Genomic DNA, 20444 nt, shown 5'->3' on the forward strand with positions numbered 1-20444 from the left:
TCTCTCTCTCCCATGCATGTGTGTAATAAACCCCTACCCTTCCTAAGGGTGTGATGCAATAGAAAAAGGAAAAAAGATTCAGGTGGAGGGCTTCGCCCTCCCCCGGTGACCTTCAAAAAAATAGATCCTAGTCCTATACATGTACAGACGATAACATATGTTCAACACCCCTCGCAGTCGAAGTGTCGTCGGAGACGCAAAGACTAGACCGAAACTCCTCAAAGACAGATGCCGGTAGCCCCTTTGTCATAACATCAGCGAACTGCTGAGCGGTGGGCACATGAAGAACCCGAACGCCCCAAGCGCCACCTGTTCACGAACGAAGTGAATGTCGAGCTCAATGTGCTTCGTTCGGCGATGATGAACATGATTAACGGAGAGGTAGACGGTGAAGACGTTATCGTAGTAGACGATTGTGGCCTTGTGAATCTCACAAAGCAACTCTCGGAGCAATTGACGGAGCCAAGAGCACTCGGCAACATCATTAGCCACTGCGCGGTACTCCGCCTCAGCACCCGAGTGAAAGACCGTGAGTTGTCGCTTGGACGGCCACGAAATTAGCGAGGGCCCGAGGTAGACACAGTAGCCTGACGTAGAGCGACGCTTGTCGAGGCAGCCAACCCAGTCGCCGGAGTAGGCAACAACGCCGGTGGAGGCAGAAGCTGTCACTGTGAGTCCCAAGGTCATGGTACCGCGTATGACCAAAGATGGAGGACGCGGGAGAATTCGTGGTGGCGGCTAGGGTTGTTGGGTGGGAGAGGGAGAGGAGGATAGCAACGGCGACGAGAGGTGCAGGTGGCTGTAGGGAGGCCAGTGGGGTGGCCGCGGCAGGCTACGGTGGTGGCGGCAAGAGGCAGGGGCGACGAGTTATGGCGGAAGCGAGGAGAGGATCAACATGCTAAAGTGATACCATGTTAGATGGAAGAAAAAGGTTTCATGCATCTATAATTCATTGGTTGTGTGCATGACGCACATATAAAAGTACAGGATGTACCAGCCTCTATTTGTCTTCTAGATATACAAATATACAGAGGGGAGAGAGGAGGTACTACGTATAAATACAAGACCCTAGTCCTATACATAGGACCATAACGTATGTTCACCACTGCCAATCTGGATCTGGACGGTAGTGTCATCCTGGTCTGGTCGTCAAGCTCGCCTGATGCATCGGATCCTTGCACGAGATCTGGCCGGTGATGATTGCAACGCATGTTTCACACATTTGTCGAGTTATTATATCGGACGAGATCGATGGAGCTAGCATTCTCTCGACTCTGGCCCAATGCTCAACCTCGCAACAGTGCAATAATGGCCAATATCGGTTCTCACAGTACACGTACCTGTCAGCTGGTATCTCTTCCTTCGGGAGCGGACGCTCGCTCGGTACTAGCTACACGCTGGTGGTGACAACGCATGCGCGCTGGTCCCAGGAGCATATGTCGTCCCGACACGGGACGTACGGGATCCTATATCGAGTGCGCTAGTACTACACAGAATACACAAAAGGGCAGGGATTCATCATCAGTAATAATCAAGTAAACCCGGCACGGTTCACGGGAGATGCGGCGGAGCGCGCGTTGGTTCTCTCCTGCCCGTCCCGTCCACCCGCGCGCATCGCCATCGCTTTTCCCCGGCGCCGATGTGTCGCCGCGTCAGAGGCCTCGTGCTTCCTTCCTTCCTTCACCCCCTTTCCCGATGCGAATCCCTTCCTCCACGGGCGATCCCCCGCCGCGCGGTGGTGGTTTCCGGCAAAGCGACGGGGACCCCGGACGTCACCATCGATGGGCCCGTCGGCACGGGCGCGGGTCGTGGCCTCACGTGACCAAAGCATATAATCACTGCCGCTGACAGTAACAGCAGCAGGTGGTTGCTCCGGCCCCTGGTTGCGTTTGCGTGGCTGAGAGACCACGCTCAACAGTGTGCCGGCGCGGCGGCGGAGCGTGCGCCGTGGGCCGGGGATCTCGCCGCCACAGTAGCTTTTCGCTCCAGTTGGGACGGAGTGGCTAGGATCGGTTGGTTCGTCGACTCGTTTGATCCCCCGTCTCGTCGTCGAGTGCAGCAGGTCGTTGTTCGTTTCTAGGGTAGCGTCAACCCCTCCTCCCTTCCTCCTCCAATGGGAGCCTTGCTTCAGCCCGAGCAGATTGATCGGAATATTCTCCCCGATGCACTGTAATATTCTCCCCGATGCACTGTTGGTTGGTTGGCGGCGCGGCCCTCCTGTTGGATCGTGCAGCTAGCAACTCTGCGTGCGGCGCGAACCAGCCAAACCCACTGAAAACCCTCCGGAATGCGGAGGCACTGTTCTGGAGTGCCTACGTACGTACGTACTCCGCAGCTGCCTCGGCCTAACTCAAAGCATATCCTGCCCAGAACTGAAGTCGTCGAGGCCACAGAGCATATCCGGAAAAGAGTTGCCATCGCAGGAGGGGAGACCGAGCAGTCAGTGCTATACTTGAAAACCCTTTGCTAGCGAGGTCCACTGATAAAATATTGCCTACTCTTGCCAGTACTAGGAGCTAATGCTACTCCCTCCGCCGGAAAATTCTTGTTTCAAATTTGTCTAAATTTGAATGTAGTATCTAGTTACGTTTTAGTGTTAAAAATTTAAGACGAGAATTTTGGGATGAAGGAAGTACATTGCTAATACTATAGTCTATAGGAGTACTTATACCACTAGTGCTGGCGCTTTTTATTATTTTTTTTCCTGGCTGGGTGGGTGATTAGCTTTGTGACGATGCTGTGCGGTGGGAGTACTATTTTGGTTTCCAAAGTGGATGGGTTGGGATCCCGTCAGTCCGGTGGGGTGGGCTGGGTTGGGGTGACCAGGGGCTGACGGATCCATCTTATCCGCCGCGCTGCCAAATCCAAAAGAAAGCGGCACGGCGCGACCCCAGAAGCGGAGCGGCTGCCGGCTGCCGCGCGTCCGCGCCAGCACTGCCGGGAGCAGAGCATATTCCCACGCCCCATTCCATCCATCCTCCTGCGCTCCTCGCTTTGTTTAGTGCAAAACAAGTTCCCGCTCGCTCCGTCGGCCCGTCGCGCCCGACCCTCGCTCCCGCTCGCACGAGGAGGACGCGGCGCGGGCCCGACCTGTCTGTCTCTGTGCTGGACAGTTTCGCGCAGGGTGGTTGCGGGCGGTTCACCAGGGCAACACAGCTGAAAGTGAGACCAACATCAACACCACCACCTGTCACCTGTGCCTCACACGCCTGCTCGTCTGCCCAACGAGTTTCGGATAAGCCGAGAATTAACACTTCTTTTCGTGCCCGTTTCCGCAAAGACCAGGGACGTGCCGGGCATAATCACCGAGGCGAAATGTGTGCGTGCAGTCACTGCCAAATGTTAGCCAGGAGCAGGCTATGGAGGAGAAAAGATCTGTGAAACCGCAATACCCAAAATGTGCTCCTCAAACGGGCGCCTTCACATCACAAATTTGCCTACTCTATTTCATACAAACGCATGTAACCGACGAACCAACCTGTGGTTGAGATGGTTAGGTGGACAGTGATATCTCCAACCCACCAGGGTTTAAATTCGTTGCACTGTTATGATTGAAGATGAATTCCTTAGAAGTTTTTCCACAAAAAAAAAAAACACCAGGGTTCAAATTCTGGTGCTCGCATTATTGCTGAATTTATTTCAGGATTTTCGGCGATGCGCTTTCAGTGAGAGAAGACGTTCCCGTCAACGACGAGTAGGGGTAGGGTGTGCGGGTGTGTGTTCATAGGGATGAGTGTATGCGCGTGTATATGAGCGCTTGCAAATACGATGAAATGTAGCATTTCTCATGTCGCACGTCCACATGGTTCATATAAAAAAGGGCCGATCACAGCTAACCAGACATAAAAACTTCATTTAAAGCATACGGGGGCGGCTGATTTCACCATTTCCTCGCCGGTCGCTTCATCGTGGGGTCTCGGCAACTCTCGGCAGAGTAAGCATCCACGGCGGGCAGCTGGTCATCATCGTCCGTTGTAGAGCTGTTGTCGTCGGAGCCGGAGGACGACGAGAGGAACCACGCGAAGCGCCGGGTGGAGCGGCTCTACCCCGCGTGACTCTCTCTGCCACCGCCTCCTTGGACCGCGCCACCTTGGCAGACTCTTCGAGCGCGTGACGGAGAGTCTCCACGTTCTTGCAGCGTCTGCGCCGTGCGTACATCTCCTCTAGGCGTAGGTCTGACATATAGCTAGCCAGAGTACCGCGTCGTCGTCTTCGACGAGCGACGGCGTCTCCGACGCGGAATTGGACGATCCGCAACCATGCCTTGCTCCACCCGACACCGCCCTCCTTGCCATGCGGTAGGTGCGGCCCACTGTCTTCGGTTGCAGCCCACGTGCCAGAGGGCTGGGTGGTGTAGACACCAGCACCCAACGGATACCCGCATGGGGCGGAGCTGGTGGAGACGGGGCACTGGTGCTCGAGCTCGCGATGTTGCCTCGCCGTCGATTGTAGAGACTTGGCAGGACAGAGTTCTCCCGCCTCGGAGGAATAGCTGATGACCGTCGAGGAGGAGCTCCCACTGCGGTCCATCATTGAGCGGCGGCGTGCGGGCTCCTCCTCATCAGATGCGCTCGACGTGTCCCCAACGGCGAGCCCCACCTAGCCGATGTCGTCAGAGCCAGAGCTGGCCATGGCGGAGGAGAGGGAGAGGATCGGATATCGAAATTGAAGGAGACAGAGGGGAGCGGGGAGAATGAGAGAAGTGAGTGGAGTGCGGTTTGAGACTAGGATTTCGGTCGGAATTACTTTTTGTGGGGGAGGATGGTGGGCCGGCGTGGGCCGGAGGGACGTGGCAGCGGCGTCCGAGCTCGTCCCATCCTCCCCATACAAGATATGGGCTGGATATGGGGTTACCAGACAGACCAAACATTTGGGTTGGGTTCGAGAAGGGTGGTTGGGTGACCAAATTTCCTCCGAGCACTAACCGGGTAGCCCGCCCGGGCGTTTGGGTGGGTTAGGGTACTCCCGGTGTATATGCTCTAATGCTTCAAAACTAAGAATGCTTAGTAGGCGTGTTAAAAAAAAGGATGCTTAGTAGGCCGTCCGGCCGGTTGCCTCGTGCCTAAGCAACGAACAAGACAATAACCAAATTCAAACCGACCGTCCAACGTATGCTACCACTAGAGCTTACTCCAAGTTTGCAGATATCCGTCCAAGATCCGACGAATAACCCAATTCAGCTTCTGCTACTCGACGCCCATGGCAGGCACATACAGTGATTAAAAAAGCGCAAAAATAAAATAAAATAAGTATCCTACTCCAACCACAGTGTGCGCCACAATGGGCGAAGTACCGATGCACCGCACCGGGCGCAAACCCCAGACCAAAGCCGAATTGGCCACAGCCCCGTGCGCGCTGTTTTATTTGCGACCGACCGACCGACCGAGCAGGTGAATTTGACCCCATTTCCTTTTCTTTTTCTTTTTCATTCAGAAAAGAAAAGAAAAGAAAAGAAAAGGGGTCGCACACTCGCGGGGCAGCAGATAAACTTGCACGCACGTATATAAAACCACTGTGGCCACCAGCATCCACAAAATTCTCTCTCTCTCGAAATCCCTCTCCCTCTTTCCATTTTCCTCCCCCTTTTCTCCCCCCCTCCCTCCCTCCCTCCCGCGAGGGGATCGATCGCGCGCGATTCGCTTCCCCTCCCTCCCTTCCGAAATCCGCGAGAGACCGAGATCGCGGCGAGGCGGTAATGGCGGTGGAGGAGGTGGCCGAGAGCTGCGGCAGCCACGCGGCCGCGGCGGGCGGCGGCGGAGGCGGCGGGGGCGGGGGCGGGGGCGGGAAGGCGGGGTCCTCGTCGCCGCCGGGCGCGGCGGGGGCGCAGTCCAGGAAGCAGCAGCAGCAGCACCACCACAAGCTGGAGGTCTACACCGAGGTGCTGGCGCGCCTCCACGCCGCCGAGGAGCGCGCCCCCGGCTTCGACGACGACCTCTGGAGCCACTTCAACCGCCTCCCCGCACGGTAACGCGCCCTGCCCCTCCTCCCGGTCCCTCCTGCCGACGGCTGCGACGCGGCGGTACTGATGGCTGATGATTCTCGGGTTGGCGTTTCGGGTTTGTGTGCAGCTACGCGATGGATGTGAACGTGGAGAGGGCGGAGGACGTGCTCACGCACAAGCGCCTCCTCGAGCTGGCCAAGGATCCGGCGCAGCGCCCGGCCTTCGCCGTCCGGGCCGTGCAGGTGAGCCTTTCGTTCTTCCATCCGACGGGCTTCTCCCCCCTCGTGCTCGTGCGCTAGTTTAGGAATGTGATTCGGAGCGCCACTGATGTGATGTGATCGACCGCTGTAGATGACTCGAAATTCGTCTCTCCGGAGTTGTATTATATGGTCTGACTTATGTGCTGAGCATCCCTGGCTGGCTGCTCTCGGTGGGTTGGGGGTTCAGTTTTCTGCCCTTCAGATTTCCTTTTTATAATCATTCCATCCCATCACTACTCAAGCCTAGTCAATGACACTCATTCTCGGTGGTAACACGTCTTCCATCGTCCAGAAGAATGGGGACATTTTATAATAATTCTATTAAACTGGATTGCTATTCTTATCTATCAAGGAATCGGCTCATTGGCACTTAGTATTACCGCTTCCGGATACAGCAGTTGTTTATACTGTCAGCAGCACCAACTAAGAAGAAGCCTTATGGGTATCCCGTCACCACTGTATTTGAGATTTGGGAGTTGCCATGTTAGGGCTTTTGAGTGGTCTAAACGCTAACACTGTCAGCAAGTATTTTTTCCGGTGTTTACTTGACTGATGGAGTATCGAACTGTTAAAAATCTGTTCTACTATGAATATGATGTTCAAAGAGTAGATGTAGGGTGGGGGTCCTAGAGCATTTTTTAAAATGAGATAAAAGAAAAAGCCTGAACGTTCCCTCTGAGTGTAGCATATTTTGATTGATTTTAACCACCTACTTACTGAGTGAAAGTTTAAGCTCTCCCATTATTAGCTGGCAGCGCTGATGCATTATTTTATTCCCAAGTGGTGCATTTCTTTTTCTTTAACTGCTAAAATAGTTGCTAACTTGCAGTCAGCTGTGAAACTTCTATGCTGTTCATTGTCCTTATTTGAGTCTTGATTCATTAGGTATCTCCAATTGTTGATGGGAATCAGACTGATGCTGATTCACACACTGCAGGGGAGGAAGTTGCTTCAAGGCTGTTGAATAGGCAACAAAGGTACCTGCGCTTTTCCATCTCTTGTTAAATATATTTGCTGATTGGAAAATGTCTAGTATCTTTCTTATTGCCATGCATTGCAAAATATACCTCTACCAGTGGTTCAATTTTCCTTCATTTCTAACATGTACAAGTTATGTTCAGCATCCACCCTCCTCCTGCTTTTGGTTCATCTACAAACCTTGAGGCCCTTGCGCTTGAAGCTAGTAAGTCGCAAGGCCAAGATCAAGATAGCACCTCAGATAATGTCCGATCTCTCTACAGGTAAGACTTTAATAGTTACATTTGCCTCTATTTTATCCTTATACAATAATATTCTTGTTAGATCAGTATGTCGCTTGGTAGTTAACATATTATAAGTATATAATTATTGCATTTTCTCGTTCTGCAAGTGCTATTTCCTCTGCCGAGGACACTGATTTGATTGTATTTGTATGCCATACAGACCCATGCATGAAATCACGTTCTCTACCATTGACAAACCAAAGCTTCTCAGCGAGGTAAACAGGGATCTCTGTATATTTGTGGATTTTATTCGGAATATCTGTTTATATGTTCCTAGATCTTTTAACAATATAATTCATGATAGCAAACTTGAATAAATACGAGTTCGCTGAATATGTGTGTTTCATCTATTTGTTTAGTGATGCCATGTTTTCTGATGCCCCCAGCTGACATGTCTGCTTGGTGAAATTGGTCTCAACATTCAAGAAGCACATGCATTTTCGACAAATGATGGCTACTCACTTGACGTGTTTGTTGTTGTTGGTTGGCATGCTGAGGTATGTCGGTCCCTCATTTTGTCTTTATACCTATGATTTTGTGTTTCGTCCTGTTTAGCATTTAATGATCTGTTCATTTATTTAGGAAACGGAGGATTTGATAGAAGAACTAAAAAAAGAAATCAGCAAGATTGAGGAGGTGAAACAGAGACACATATACTTCATTGCAATTTAGTTAGTCCCAGTTTCACATGCTTGTTTTCTTCATGCTCATATTTTGTTTTGGCTTGAATTGGGCAGACACAAGCATGGTCTACATCTCATTCATGGTCTTCTCCAGTTGAAAATATGCAGATCGTGGAGAACTCAACAGCCGATCATGTTGCTATACCTACAGATGGTGCCAGTGAATGGGAAATTGATATAAAACTACTCAATTTCGGGAATAAAGTAGCATCTGGGTCATATGGCGATCTGTGAGTGTTCACTCCTGGTTATCATGAAAATTTATTTTGAGTTTTCGCGCAGTCACGTAACTGACTCGTTCTTTTTCCAGTTACCGGGGTACATATTGTAGTCAAGATGTAGCTATTAAAGTGCTCAAACCGGAGAGGGTAAATGTGGACATGCAGCGTGAATTTGCCCAGGAAGTTTATATTATGAGGTTTGTTACATCATATGCTCTGTTTTCCCAATATACGTTTTAAGGCTTCTGCACACAAACCTGTGTTTCCCCCCTCTGTGTATTTATGTCATCTCACTTTGTCCTGTTTCTTCTGTTACACAATGAATACCATTCTTCAATCTTCAAAATATTAGTCTCAATCTCTCAGATGCTCCGGTTGTCACGTTTTCTCTGCTGAAATATTTACTTTTAGGATGCTAAGATGATAAAGATCCACCCTTGCTGTCATTTACCTGTTAACATCTTATTCTCTCCGTTCTTTGCTTGCTTATTAGCTGAGACGGCTAGTACATGTTAACAGTATCACCCTTAGGGATCAGTTTCTTCCAGTAGTGCCCCTCTGTTTTTCCTTTTACCTTCTAAGTTCATGAAGTATACATTGGAGTCCAGGAAGGTTCGTCACAAGAATGTTGTGCAATTTATTGGTGCATGCACTAAACCCCCAAGGCTATGCATAGTCACAGGTATGATCAAACAAAGGCCTTCCCTTCCAAGTTTCCATTTTCCTAGTGTGGCAGTGACAGTAACAATGACTGAACCTGCATTTTCTTCACTCGTCCAGAATTTATGTCCGGTGGGAGTGTGTATGATTATCTTCATAAGCATAAAGGTATCTTCAAGCTCCCTGCCTTAGTTGGAGTTGCAATGGATGTGTCAAAAGGCATGAGCTACTTACACCAAAATAATATTATTCATCGGGATCTGAAAACCGCCAATCTTCTTATGGATGAGAACGGGGTAAGTGCTGTCTACTTCCAATTATTCATGATGCATGCATCCTTGGAAATGATGTTCCACAAATCTTAGCCCGAACTCCTAGACATGCCTTCACTTTTCCAGGTGTTCTGTACAAGAATAACAGGTGTTAAGTACCCCCCCCCCCCCTCTCAAAAAATGTTTTATCACAAAAGTAAGAGGGGTTCTCCTATAACACAATGTTTATCTGTATTTTTGGTCTACTTAGCCAAATCTTGTTTGTAATTGATGAGTGGCTGGCCACTGGGATCTTGAACCTTCTTCCTGGTTGGGAGTACATCTGTACATGTGATGAATGTGTTACTGCAAACCGTTGTTTCGTTTAGTGCGTGATTCAGAAAGAAGAATTGGCTAATTGTTCTAACTGATTGTTTCCTTCTACAGATGGTTAAGGTTGCTGATTTTGGTGTTGCACGTGTTAAAGTTCAGTCTGGAGTAATGACTGCAGAAACCGGGACATACCGTTGGATGGCCCCGGAGGTGATTTCTCTATCATTACTATGCCACTGCTATCACAACTTGGTTGTTATGTAATACCAATGCTAAATTTAAGCTGTAAAGAGCAGATTCTCCATTAGAGGTTGCGAGCCTGAATACCCAAGCTCTGAGTTCAGATTGACAGATTGACAGGGTAGGAAACACCTGGCCACCAACTTTTTCATTGAAAAAGAAGAAACCACAGAGTTCAACAGTTGTGAACTTGTGATCTAAAGCATTCTGGTGCAACAGCAACCTATCAATGTTTTAGTTACAACCCTTGGAATACGGCACCATCGCACCACCCCAAGGATGAACACTTGTGAGACCAAAATAGAACTGCTATCCTCTAAAAATTAAGTAAAACACTGCTACCAGACCTACACAAGGATGCTAGACATGATCTTACTCAGATATTCACCCATCAGATGGTAGTGTGTTGTAGTGTAGCAGCAGTTGCATTTTTCCTCATGTTCTTCATCTCCAACTCCCGAAGCTTTCTTTTCGTCAGTACTACACGATTCAGGGTCGCTCTCTCACCTGGCCTCCAGTTCCCCCTTGCTCCGCTCTAGTTGATTCAGTTTCAGAATTTGGCATATCGGCGTCTATGTGTTGAGAAGCTTCTGTAAGCACCGCGAAAACATCAACAAACTAGCACATGATATTTTGTTAAAATGTAAATCATTCCTCATCTTTTTAGATAACCATAATGCAGAAGTAATCATGATTGCATCTTTAATTTTAGTATGACTGCTCCATCATTTGGACATTGATTTGTCACTTATCAATTCTGAAAAGCTCAGACCAAACATTCTGAATCGCCTCACAATTGAGACGAGGCACTGCTCTGAGTTCATTTCGATGGCATTGGTTGACATGTGGGCAACATTGTATTGCTCCATATGCTTGATAGAAGCAAGGAGATTATTTTGTTTCTTTGCTATTTTTGAAACTAAGCGGGAAGTTTCAGTCTTAAACCTGTGTTTAATTCCCCACAAAAAACAAAAACCTGCATTTAATCTTTAGCCAGCAAATTATTATTTATTGGTAGAGATAGTGTGCAAACCGCTGTCATTAGCTCTGATTGTTACCTCTATCTTTTTTTCACAATAAATTCATCTACTACCATTTTCTGTATCTTAATAGTGTAGTGGCGGTGAATTCAAGAAATAGAGGTCATCAGTGAAATATTTTTGATTGGTATATCACTTTACAAAGTTTTATCTGTTATGTAGGTTATAGAACACAAGCCCTACGACCACAAGGCTGATGTTTTTAGTTTTGGAATTTTGTTGTGGGAACTGCTCACTGGGAAGGTACTTGCATTACTCTTTTGCCACTGTTAGTTCATTATGTTAAGTGCATTGTTTTAAATGAGTTAGTAATTTGTTTATACATCTATTGCCTGCAGATTCCTTACGAGTACCTGACACCATTACAAGCAGCTGTAGGTGTGGTTCAGAAGGTAAAATTGCTTGTCATTTTTACATGACCGTAGTCTTCTTTGTTCTTGTTATGTTTAGACATGGATTCTTACTAACTTATCATGTCCACCACACAGTACCATGATAATGATCATATATGTTTTGGACTACTGCTATGTTCAGACATGGATTCTTACTCAATTTATCATATCCACCAACCATAATAATGAACGTATATGTTTTGGACTACTGCGCACGGATAACATAACCTGGTTTGAGTTTCTTTTGTTCCATGATATCATGGGATTTCAAGATATGATCAGTGTTAACATACTCTTAGGAACGGTTCGCTGACGCACAAGCAAAACGAATGATATTTGGACATCAGTGCTTTGTTTACCACTTTGCCTGATCAAAGGCATTACAGTGAAACAGTAACATCCATCTAGTTGTGTTTATGAACTCTGTGACTGCAGTACTTCCTAATTTAAAGATAAATGCAATTACCTTATGCTCCCTCCGTTTCTAAATGCAAGTCTTTTTAGAAATTCCAGTACGGACACATACGGATGTATATAGACATATTTTAGAGTGTAGATTCACTCATTTTGCGTCGTATGTAGTCCATATTGAAATCTTTAAAAGGACTTATATTTAGGAACGGAGGGAGTACAATCTTATTAACATGTCAATCCTGCTTCTCAGGGATTGCGGCCCACAATACCAAAAAATGCTCATGCAAAGCTTGCGGAGCTCCTTCAGAAGTGCTGGCAGCAGGACCCTGCTGAAAGGCCAGATTTCTCCGAGATATTAGAAGCTCTCAAGAAAATAGCAGAGGAGGTTTGTGACTGAGACTTGCTTTAATGCATCAAGGTTCACGTTCTTACCAAAGCGATGGTGCAGGTCGGAGATGAGCACGACGGAAAGCACAAGGACAAAAGCCTGGGGGGATTCTTTTCGTCTCTGAGGGGCCGAGGACACTAAGGTGGCGCAGGTGTACATGGCTTGCAATCCGTTTGGACGGGCCTGAGCGAAAATCAGCGCCTGTTTATCAGCATACCCAGTGCCAGTACATTGAGATGGACAGTGAACTGGGCCAGATGGCAACTTTTCAGCTGTAGCTCCACTCATCGGCCACAGCCAATAGTTTTTTCTTTTGTCTGGTTATTTACTTCCGGGTTCTGTTACATGTAACATAGGAAGAGAATGCTTGTGGACTGTACATTGTTTAATCTGATTTTAACAGGCTGTAACTTGCACATGAAATAATAAGCCTAGCTTAGGGCATGCTGTGATTCTTTCAGTCATGATTATCTTTCCACATCCTGTCCACAGCTTGAATGTTCTTTCATGGCTGGTTTCCCCTTGCAAAATTTCCGTCTCGAACGGTCTTGGCACGACGATACGGAGTGCATATTATGTTGATGCTCTTGTCAAGTTCGTGTCCTGCTTCCATCTTGTGAAATGGCAAAGGCACATGCATGCCCAACTCTCCTCTGAACAAAGATGAGTCGGTGTTGGCTGCTTATTCGTGCCAAGATTTTTGTTCCTTGTGATGCTCCGTGGCCCTTGTGATGCTAAACTTGCATCACTAGGTTACTTTCCTGCCCCCCTTTGATGAAAGGGCCAAGAAATGAATAAAGTGGCGTTGGGAGCAGGCGACAACGCTTAGCTTTTACTGTGTGCCTGCGGGGCCACTGTTTTTACCTAGTACTCCACGAATGAAACGCACCTGTTTTACACCGTCTGTTTGGATCAGTATAACCATTTGGTTGTGTTTGTACTACTATCTTAAAACTGAGCGTTTGCTTCTTTTTACAAACCATAACTTCTGGTGGCCATGTAAAAAAAAGAAACTAATGGTGGCAATGATGTGTTTGTTTGCAGTCCCTGACTGCATTGTCTGCACAAAAAGGACATACAAGATCTGCTGCTTGTTGGATTTCGCAAGGAATTACTTTTTTCTAGTTTTAGGATGTTACAGCAATTCCTAAAATGTGAAGTGCTCTGTTTCAAAAAAAATATATGTGAAGTGCTAAAAGCTTCTGTATGGTGAATTTGTTGTAAAATATGATTAGAGGGCTAGATCCATGGCCAGCCTTTTGCCTTTTCTTTTTCCCTTTGTTTCCTTCTTGCCCCTCCTCAATATTCACTCATTTTCATCTGTTGTCCTACTGATGAATCGATTCCCTTCTTTGCTTTCCCACTTTAAGCATCTTGTCTTTGCTTCATCAGAGAGTCATGGAACCTATCATATTGGCCAGTGGATGGGTTAATACATATACGTCACCTCATTTCAGCACTGGTAACCTAGGCTCTGGCCACCATGGCAGGGCTTGGCATTGGAGCACCAATCGTGAAGGTGTATCATGAGAAATCTATAATCTTACCGGATGTGTCAAGGGTGCTTGCATGCCTGTATGAGAAGGGAATCGACTTTGAGAGAGAGACATTCTCCTCTTACAAGAGCCTACTCAGACTTCAGGTACGTGGTGTCTCTAATTCTCAACTCTGCACGGAATTAGCTGTTCAAGACCATAAGCAGTCTAATATCAGTTTCTAGCAAAGCAGTTCAATACCATCATTACATTTTGTTCATGTGCACTCTACAGGCATCGAGCCATGTTCCAGTTCCATTCTATGATGGACCTAATAAATTCCTAGAAGGTAAGGTTTCAGATTTATGAAGTTCAATTAGCATTTCACTTTAGCCCTACATGTCTGGATGCTTATCCTTCTTTTCTACAGTTGAATGATCTTGCTAGTTAGCCTGCTACAAGGACATTTATTGGGCCTTAACTAGGAATCTGTATCAGAAATAAGTGAAAAATCTAGATAGTCTGGCAAAACTTGTATTATCTGCTAAAACACACTAGTGTTTCTTGTCAAATTTTATTCTTGAGCCTTTTGGCATATGCAGGCTCCATTTTCAGTCACTCACCATACCATATCTCCTGCGTTTTGCAATGGTAGTTAATCAATGTAGTTAGTACTTCCTGCTTGTCCCTAAAGACTCCCAAATAGTTTGTTCCAAAACAGCATTGTGAATTTTATGGACTTACACCACGCTGAAATAACTACGATCATGATTAACTTGCCATAAAAGCAGACTCCAGAAATATAGCTTCCATAAAAAGAATAGATCAGAGAAATTCATGTTACTTGGGGACGGCGAATCAGCTAAACACTGTTATTTTCTTTTGATGTAATTTGTTCCATCAGCTAAACACTAGTATTTTATTTTCGTGTAATTTGTTCTTAGAAAGCTAGATGACCGATCATGTTGTTGTTTTTACATTTTTTGACTAATATTATCCAATGACAAATTCTTCCATGGAAGATAAATCCTAGGTTTGCCATGCTTATGTGTTGATTGTATGGGAAAACAATCCTGTAGTTCATAAATAAAACCTGTAGGATGAATATTATCACTGCTAAAATAACAAAATTGAGCATTAGACCACTATGTTAGCTCTCCCATATATTGGATGAGCCCACACTGAAAAATCTCATCAAGAACTTGAGATGAAAGCCATGTTATGTGGGGCTGGGTAAGAGCTTCCTTCCAAAACACACTATAACAAACTAAAGGCACATCATAAATCATGTAAATGTTCCAGTCTGTATATTCAGTGCTTGTCAGGAGCTCATTATGAAACTGCAATCATGCAAGCTTTTCTAAAATGGCTTTTTACAGTGGACAGTAATGAGTATTGGTGGAATTTCAGTTTTTTTTTCTTTGTGTTAGGTAAGTCTAAGGAATGTGTAAAGACAATGATGTTTCTTCATGTGTAGATGGACTTTGATCATATGATTACTTAAGCTGTATAGACAATGATGTTTGATTAAGTTATGTTGTCCATTGATGATTAAGCTATGATGTCCTTTTAACCGATTAAGCTGTAAACTGTTAGCATTTCAGTCAAGATGGGAAATTGCTTTCTTTAAACTTGCCAACTGTGAAAATATATATGCTGAATTGTGCCTGAAGAATTTTGGCTTTAGTACATGTTGCCATGCCAAGGACAGTGAGCGGGTTTTATCCAAATGAACACATAATTTTTCTCATGTTGTGTTTTTTTATCACAACAACAATCCTCTTGTCCTAGATACGGTTTAAGGCACTCAAGCAATATATTTTAAATTATGTACCAGCATAAGTATATAACAAAAATAGAAGAACAAATAAATGTTCCAACAGAGATAATTATTAAGATGTGATACGAAGTATATAAGCTGAAATTTTCTATAACATAGTTTCTTTCGACAGTTGATGTAATAATTGTCATACTTTCTTATTAGTACTAGGCGTTAATATTTGGCGTGCTAATAGATATAGGACTTTAGTGGGCTGAATATAAAACCAGTATACTTTGACACTCCAGAAGATCATGTTGTGACCCAAGGAGCCTGGCAGTTCCTGAGAACACCAAGAGGGAGTTCTGGGAAGGCTTGGAAGACATGGTTAGGAGTGTACCGATTGGTGAGAAGCTCTTCATAGGAGGAGACCTCAATGGCCACGTGGGTACATCTAACACAGGTTTTGAAGGGGCGCATGGGGGCTTTGGCTATGACATCAGGAATCAAGAAGGAGAAGATGTCTTAAGCTTTGCTCTAGCCTACAACATGATTGTAGCTAACACCCTCTTTAGAAAGAGAGAATCACATCTGGTGACTTTTAGTAGTGGCCAACACTCTAGCCAGATTGATTTCATCCTCTCGAGAAGAGAAGATAGGCGTGCGTGCCTAGACTGTAAGGTGATACCTGGGGAGAGTGTTGTACCCCAGCATAAGCTGGTGGTTGCTGACTTCCGCTTTCGGATTCGTGTCCAGCGGGATAAGCGTGCCAAGGTCGCTAGAACGAAGTGGTGGAAGCTCAAGGGGGAGGTAGCTCAGGTGTTCAAGGAGAGGGTATTTAAGGAGGGCCCTTGGGAGGAAGGAGGGGATGCGGACAATGTGTGGATGAATATGGCGACTTGCATTCGTAAGGTGGCCTCGGAGGAGTTTGGAGTGTCCAGGGGAAGGAGAAGCGAAGATAAGGATACCTGGTGGTGGAATGATGATGTCCAGAAGGCGCTTAAAGAGAAGAAAGATTGCTTCAGACGCCTATACCTGGATAGGAGTGCAGACAACATAGAGAAGTACAAGATGGCGAAGAAGGCCGCAAAGCGAGCTGTTGGTGAAGCAAGGGGTCGGGCATATGAGGACCTCTACCAACGGTTAGGCACGAAGGAAGGTGAAAGGGACATCTATAAGATGGCTAAGATCCGGGAGAGGAAGACGAGGGATATTGGCCAAGTCAAATGCATCAAGGACGGAGCAGGCCAACTCTTGGTGAAGGACGAAGAGATTAAGCATAGATGGCGGGAGTACTTCGACAAGCTGTTCAATGGGGAGAATGAGAGTTCTACCATTGAACTGAATGACTCCTTTGATGAGACCAGCATGCGTTTTGTGCGGCGCATCCAGGAGTCTGAGGTGAAGGAGGCTTTAAAAAGGATGAAAGGAGGCAAGGCGATGGGCCCTGATTGTATCCCCATTGAGGTGTGGAAAGGTCTCGGGGACGTAGCGATAGTATGTCTAACCAAGCTTTTCAACCTCATTTTTCGGGCAAACAAGATGCCAGAAGAATGGAGACGGAGTATATTAGTACCAATCTTCAAGAACAAGGGGGATGTTCAGAGTTGTACTAATTACCGTGGAATTAAGCTGATGAGCCATACAATGAAGCTATGGGAGAGAGTCATTGAGCACCGCTTAAGAAGAATGACAAGCGTGACCAAAAATCAGTTTGGTTTCATGCCTGGGAGGTCGACCATGGAAGCCATTTTCTTGGTACGACAACTTATGGAGAGATATAGGGAGCATAAGAAGGACTTGCATATGGTGTTCATTGACTTGGAGAAGGCCTATGATAAGATACCGCGGAATGTCATGTGGTGGGCCTTGGAGAAACACAAAGTCCCAGCAAAGTACATTACCCTCATCAAGGACATGTACAATAATGTTGTGACAAGTGTTCGAACAAGTGATGTCGACACCGATGACTTCCCGATTAAGATAGGACTGCATCAGGGGTCAGCTTTGAGCCCTTATCTTTTGCATTGGTGATGGATGAGGTCACAAGGGGTATACAAGGAGATATCCCATGGTGTATGCTCTTTGCGGATGATGTGGTGCTAGTTGACGATAGTCGGACGGGGGTAAATAGGAAGTTAGAGTTATGGAGACAAACCTTAGAATCGAAAGGGTTTAGGCTTAGTAGAACTAAAACCGAGTACATGATGTGCGGTTTCAGTACTACTAGCTGTGAGGAGGAGGAGGTTAGCCTTGATGGCCAGGTGGTACCTCGGAAGGACACCTTTCGGTATTTGGGGTCAATGTTGCAGGAGGATGGGGGTATTGATGAAGATGTGAACCATCGAATCAAAGCCGGATGGATGAAGTGGCGCCAAGCTTCTGGCATTCTCTGTGACAAGAGAGTGCCACAAAAGCTAAAAGGCAAGTTCTACAGGACGGCGGTTCGACCCGCAATGTTGTATGGCGCGGAGTGTTGGCCGACTAGAAGGCGACATGTTCAACAGTTAGGTGTGGCGGAGATGCGTATGTTGAGATGGATGTGTGGCCACACGAGGAAGGATCGAGTCCGGAATGATGATATACGAGATAGAGTTGGGGTAGCACCAATTGAGGAGAAGCTTGTCCAACATCGTTTGAGATGGTTTGGGCATATTCAGCGCAGGCCTCCAGAAGCTCCAGTGCATAGCGGACGGCTAAAGCGTGCGGAGAATGTCAAGAGAGGGCGGGGTCGACCGATTTTGACATGGGAGGAGTCCGTTAAGAGAGACCTGAAGGATTGGAGTATCGACAAAGAGCTAGCTATGGACAGGGGTGCGTGGAAGCTTGCTATCCATGTGCCAGAGCCATGAGTTGGTTGCGAGATCTTATGGGTTTCACCTCTAGCCTACCCCAACTTGTTTGGGACTAAAGGCTTTGTTGTTGTTTTGTTTGTTTGTTTATGCAACATGATCTAAGATGAACTGCTCCTCATACTTATTTCTCATAGTAGGTGGCACATAAAGTAGAAGTGATGTCTATTTTGCCAGCAATAAGGAAATTTTATCATTAATATTGAAATATATATTTAAAGTTCAACTGCTCTCGGCGTTCACACTTTATCCTAGATTTTCTTGTATTCCACTCTTCTGGCACTTTTTCTGTGCTATTGAAAAGAAGTCTTCATGAAAATGATTATTGGTTTATGCTTATTCAAAATTTATGTTTGTCTTCAATTCCAGAATCAAGAGAAATCTGCCGCCATATAGCAGAGACTTATGAAGATCACGGATACCCATTTCTCCTTGGGAAGGATTCCCTTGAGAGGGCTTCCATCGAGGAATGGCTCCACCATGAAGAGCATAATTTCAACCCTCCGAGCAGATCCTTGTTCTGCCACTTGGCCTTTCCCGTTGCTGAAGAAGATGATGATATAGACTTGCAGACGAGAAAGCTAGAAGATGTTCTGGAAGTTTATGAGCAAAGGCTTGGTGACAGTGAATTCCTTGCTGGCAACAAGTTCACTCTTGCCGACCTAGTACACCTGCCAAACTCCTACCACATCACAAATTCTGAAAAGTTTCTGTACCTATATGATTCAAGAAAGAATGTGCAGAGGTGGTGGCATGCTATTTCTAGCCGGGGTTCTTGGCAGAAGGTGCTGAAGGTTATGCACGAGGTGGAGCGGCAGAACAAACAAGAGGAACTTGACAAACAGCAGCAGCGCAAACAGGAAGAACTTCAGAAGCAGCAGCGGCGTCAGTGGCGGAGACAGCATCCTCCAACCAGCAGACCCCAGTTTCGTCTACACTCACGGGAGCAACCCAGCACAAAACCTCACACGATATTGGTTCCTCCCCCTGTTAGTATCATCGCAGCATCTCCCACGACTCCTCAAGCAGAGGAGCCTCATCCTACAGGAACTTCTCCTGATGAAACACCAGTCTCCTCAAGCCGAAGTATCCCTACTACTCATAAACCTTCAGATGTCCGAAGCAAACATACTACCATTTCTACTACACATGAAGAAACTCCACCAGCCTATGTCCAAAGTACTCCTAGAATTCCTAAAAAATCTCCTATTCCTGTCGAAAGACGAATCAACTTTTTTACCCCAGCTACCTCTCCTACCACTACTGAGAAGCCCTCAAGAACTGGCGCTGATAAGCCCAGAATTGGAGATGCCTCACTTCCTTCTGAAGCCACTGAAATAGACCTCCCTACTAAATCCAAGCCAAGTTCATCCAAAAAAGCATCTGATAAGCTTCATGATTTCTATGAGGCAAGCAGACATACTGATGAAGCAGAACCTTATACTGAATCCACCTCACCAAAACCTTCAGAAATGCTGGACGAGATATCTGAAACTGATGGGCCCAGCAATGTCATTGATCATGCCGAAACCAGTCCAAGATTAGCTAAAGAAGATTCTGACCGACTCAGGGCGTCAGGTTTCTGGACTGAGAACACAGCCCCCAATGCTGATACTCAGGATAAGAAATCAATTCGATACACTGAGCGTACTTCACAAAGACCTGTCGGAAATATTTCTAGCAGAGCTACTGACCAGAGAGTTACATATACTTCTCCTGAGAAGCCCCATTCAACTGAAGCACTGGAACCAGCGAGCATGGATGAGCAACTGCCTCAAGGACCGGAAAGGACAACTCAGACACCCTACACTGCTCAGAGAAGAGATGTTTCTTCTATGCCTTGGCAACGAGCTGCTGATGTTCAAGGAATTGCTAAGGAGGACGGAGCATCATCCAGAGGTGCTGTAAGGCCCCCTTATGCACGGAAGGATGCTGCGGAAGCAAGGTTCCCTGCTGACCGCAGAAAAGATGCTTCTCTCCCTAAGGGTGCACGAGATGACACTCAAGCTATTCCATTATATGATGATGATACCAACCAGGAAGCCAGAGAAACTGCATCTGCACCAAGGCGAACAAGAGCTCAAGATCCATATGATACCTCTGAAGGAACATCATCTAGATCACAACCTACCAGTGCTCCACATGATGCTGTTCCTCCGCCCAAGCAAGCAACATCTGAAGGCCCTTATGCACAAAAGGATGTTGTGGAAGCAAGAAGGTTCCGTGTTGACCACAGAAAAGATGCTCCTCTCCCGAAGCGTGTACGAGATGAC

The 20444-nt window shown here is 46.5% G+C and overlaps 2 protein-coding genes across 2 annotated transcripts; both read left to right on the top strand.

The window, feature by feature from the left end:
* Positions 1-5607: 5607 nt before the first annotated feature.
* On the top strand, positions 5608-12563 carry LOC119311400 (serine/threonine-protein kinase STY46-like). The gene is made up of 16 exons (XM_037587039.1): positions 5608-5964; positions 6069-6183; positions 7087-7178; positions 7323-7442; positions 7624-7678; positions 7850-7960; positions 8046-8099; positions 8201-8376; positions 8457-8564; positions 8976-9049; positions 9148-9323; positions 9726-9821; positions 11054-11134; positions 11230-11283; positions 11948-12082; positions 12146-12563. The coding sequence occupies exons 1-16, from the start codon at positions 5696-5698 to the stop codon at positions 12224-12226; spliced, it is 1797 nt and encodes a 598-aa protein (XP_037442936.1). The 5' UTR covers positions 5608-5695; the 3' UTR covers positions 12227-12563.
* Positions 12564-12726: 163 nt separating this feature from the next.
* Positions 12727-20444, top strand: LOC119309965 (cell surface glycoprotein 1-like; the record flags this gene model as incomplete). Its single annotated transcript, XM_037585853.1, has 3 exons — positions 12727-13727; positions 13855-13909; positions 18541-20444. Coding segments are annotated over exons 1-3 (2118 nt in total), but the record flags the coding sequence as incomplete, so codon positions are not given.

The sequence above is a fragment of the Triticum dicoccoides genome, chromosome 5B (assembly GCF_002162155.2).
Source record: "Triticum dicoccoides isolate Atlit2015 ecotype Zavitan chromosome 5B, WEW_v2.0, whole genome shotgun sequence".
NCBI lineage: Eukaryota > Viridiplantae > Streptophyta > Magnoliopsida > Poales > Poaceae > Triticum > Triticum dicoccoides.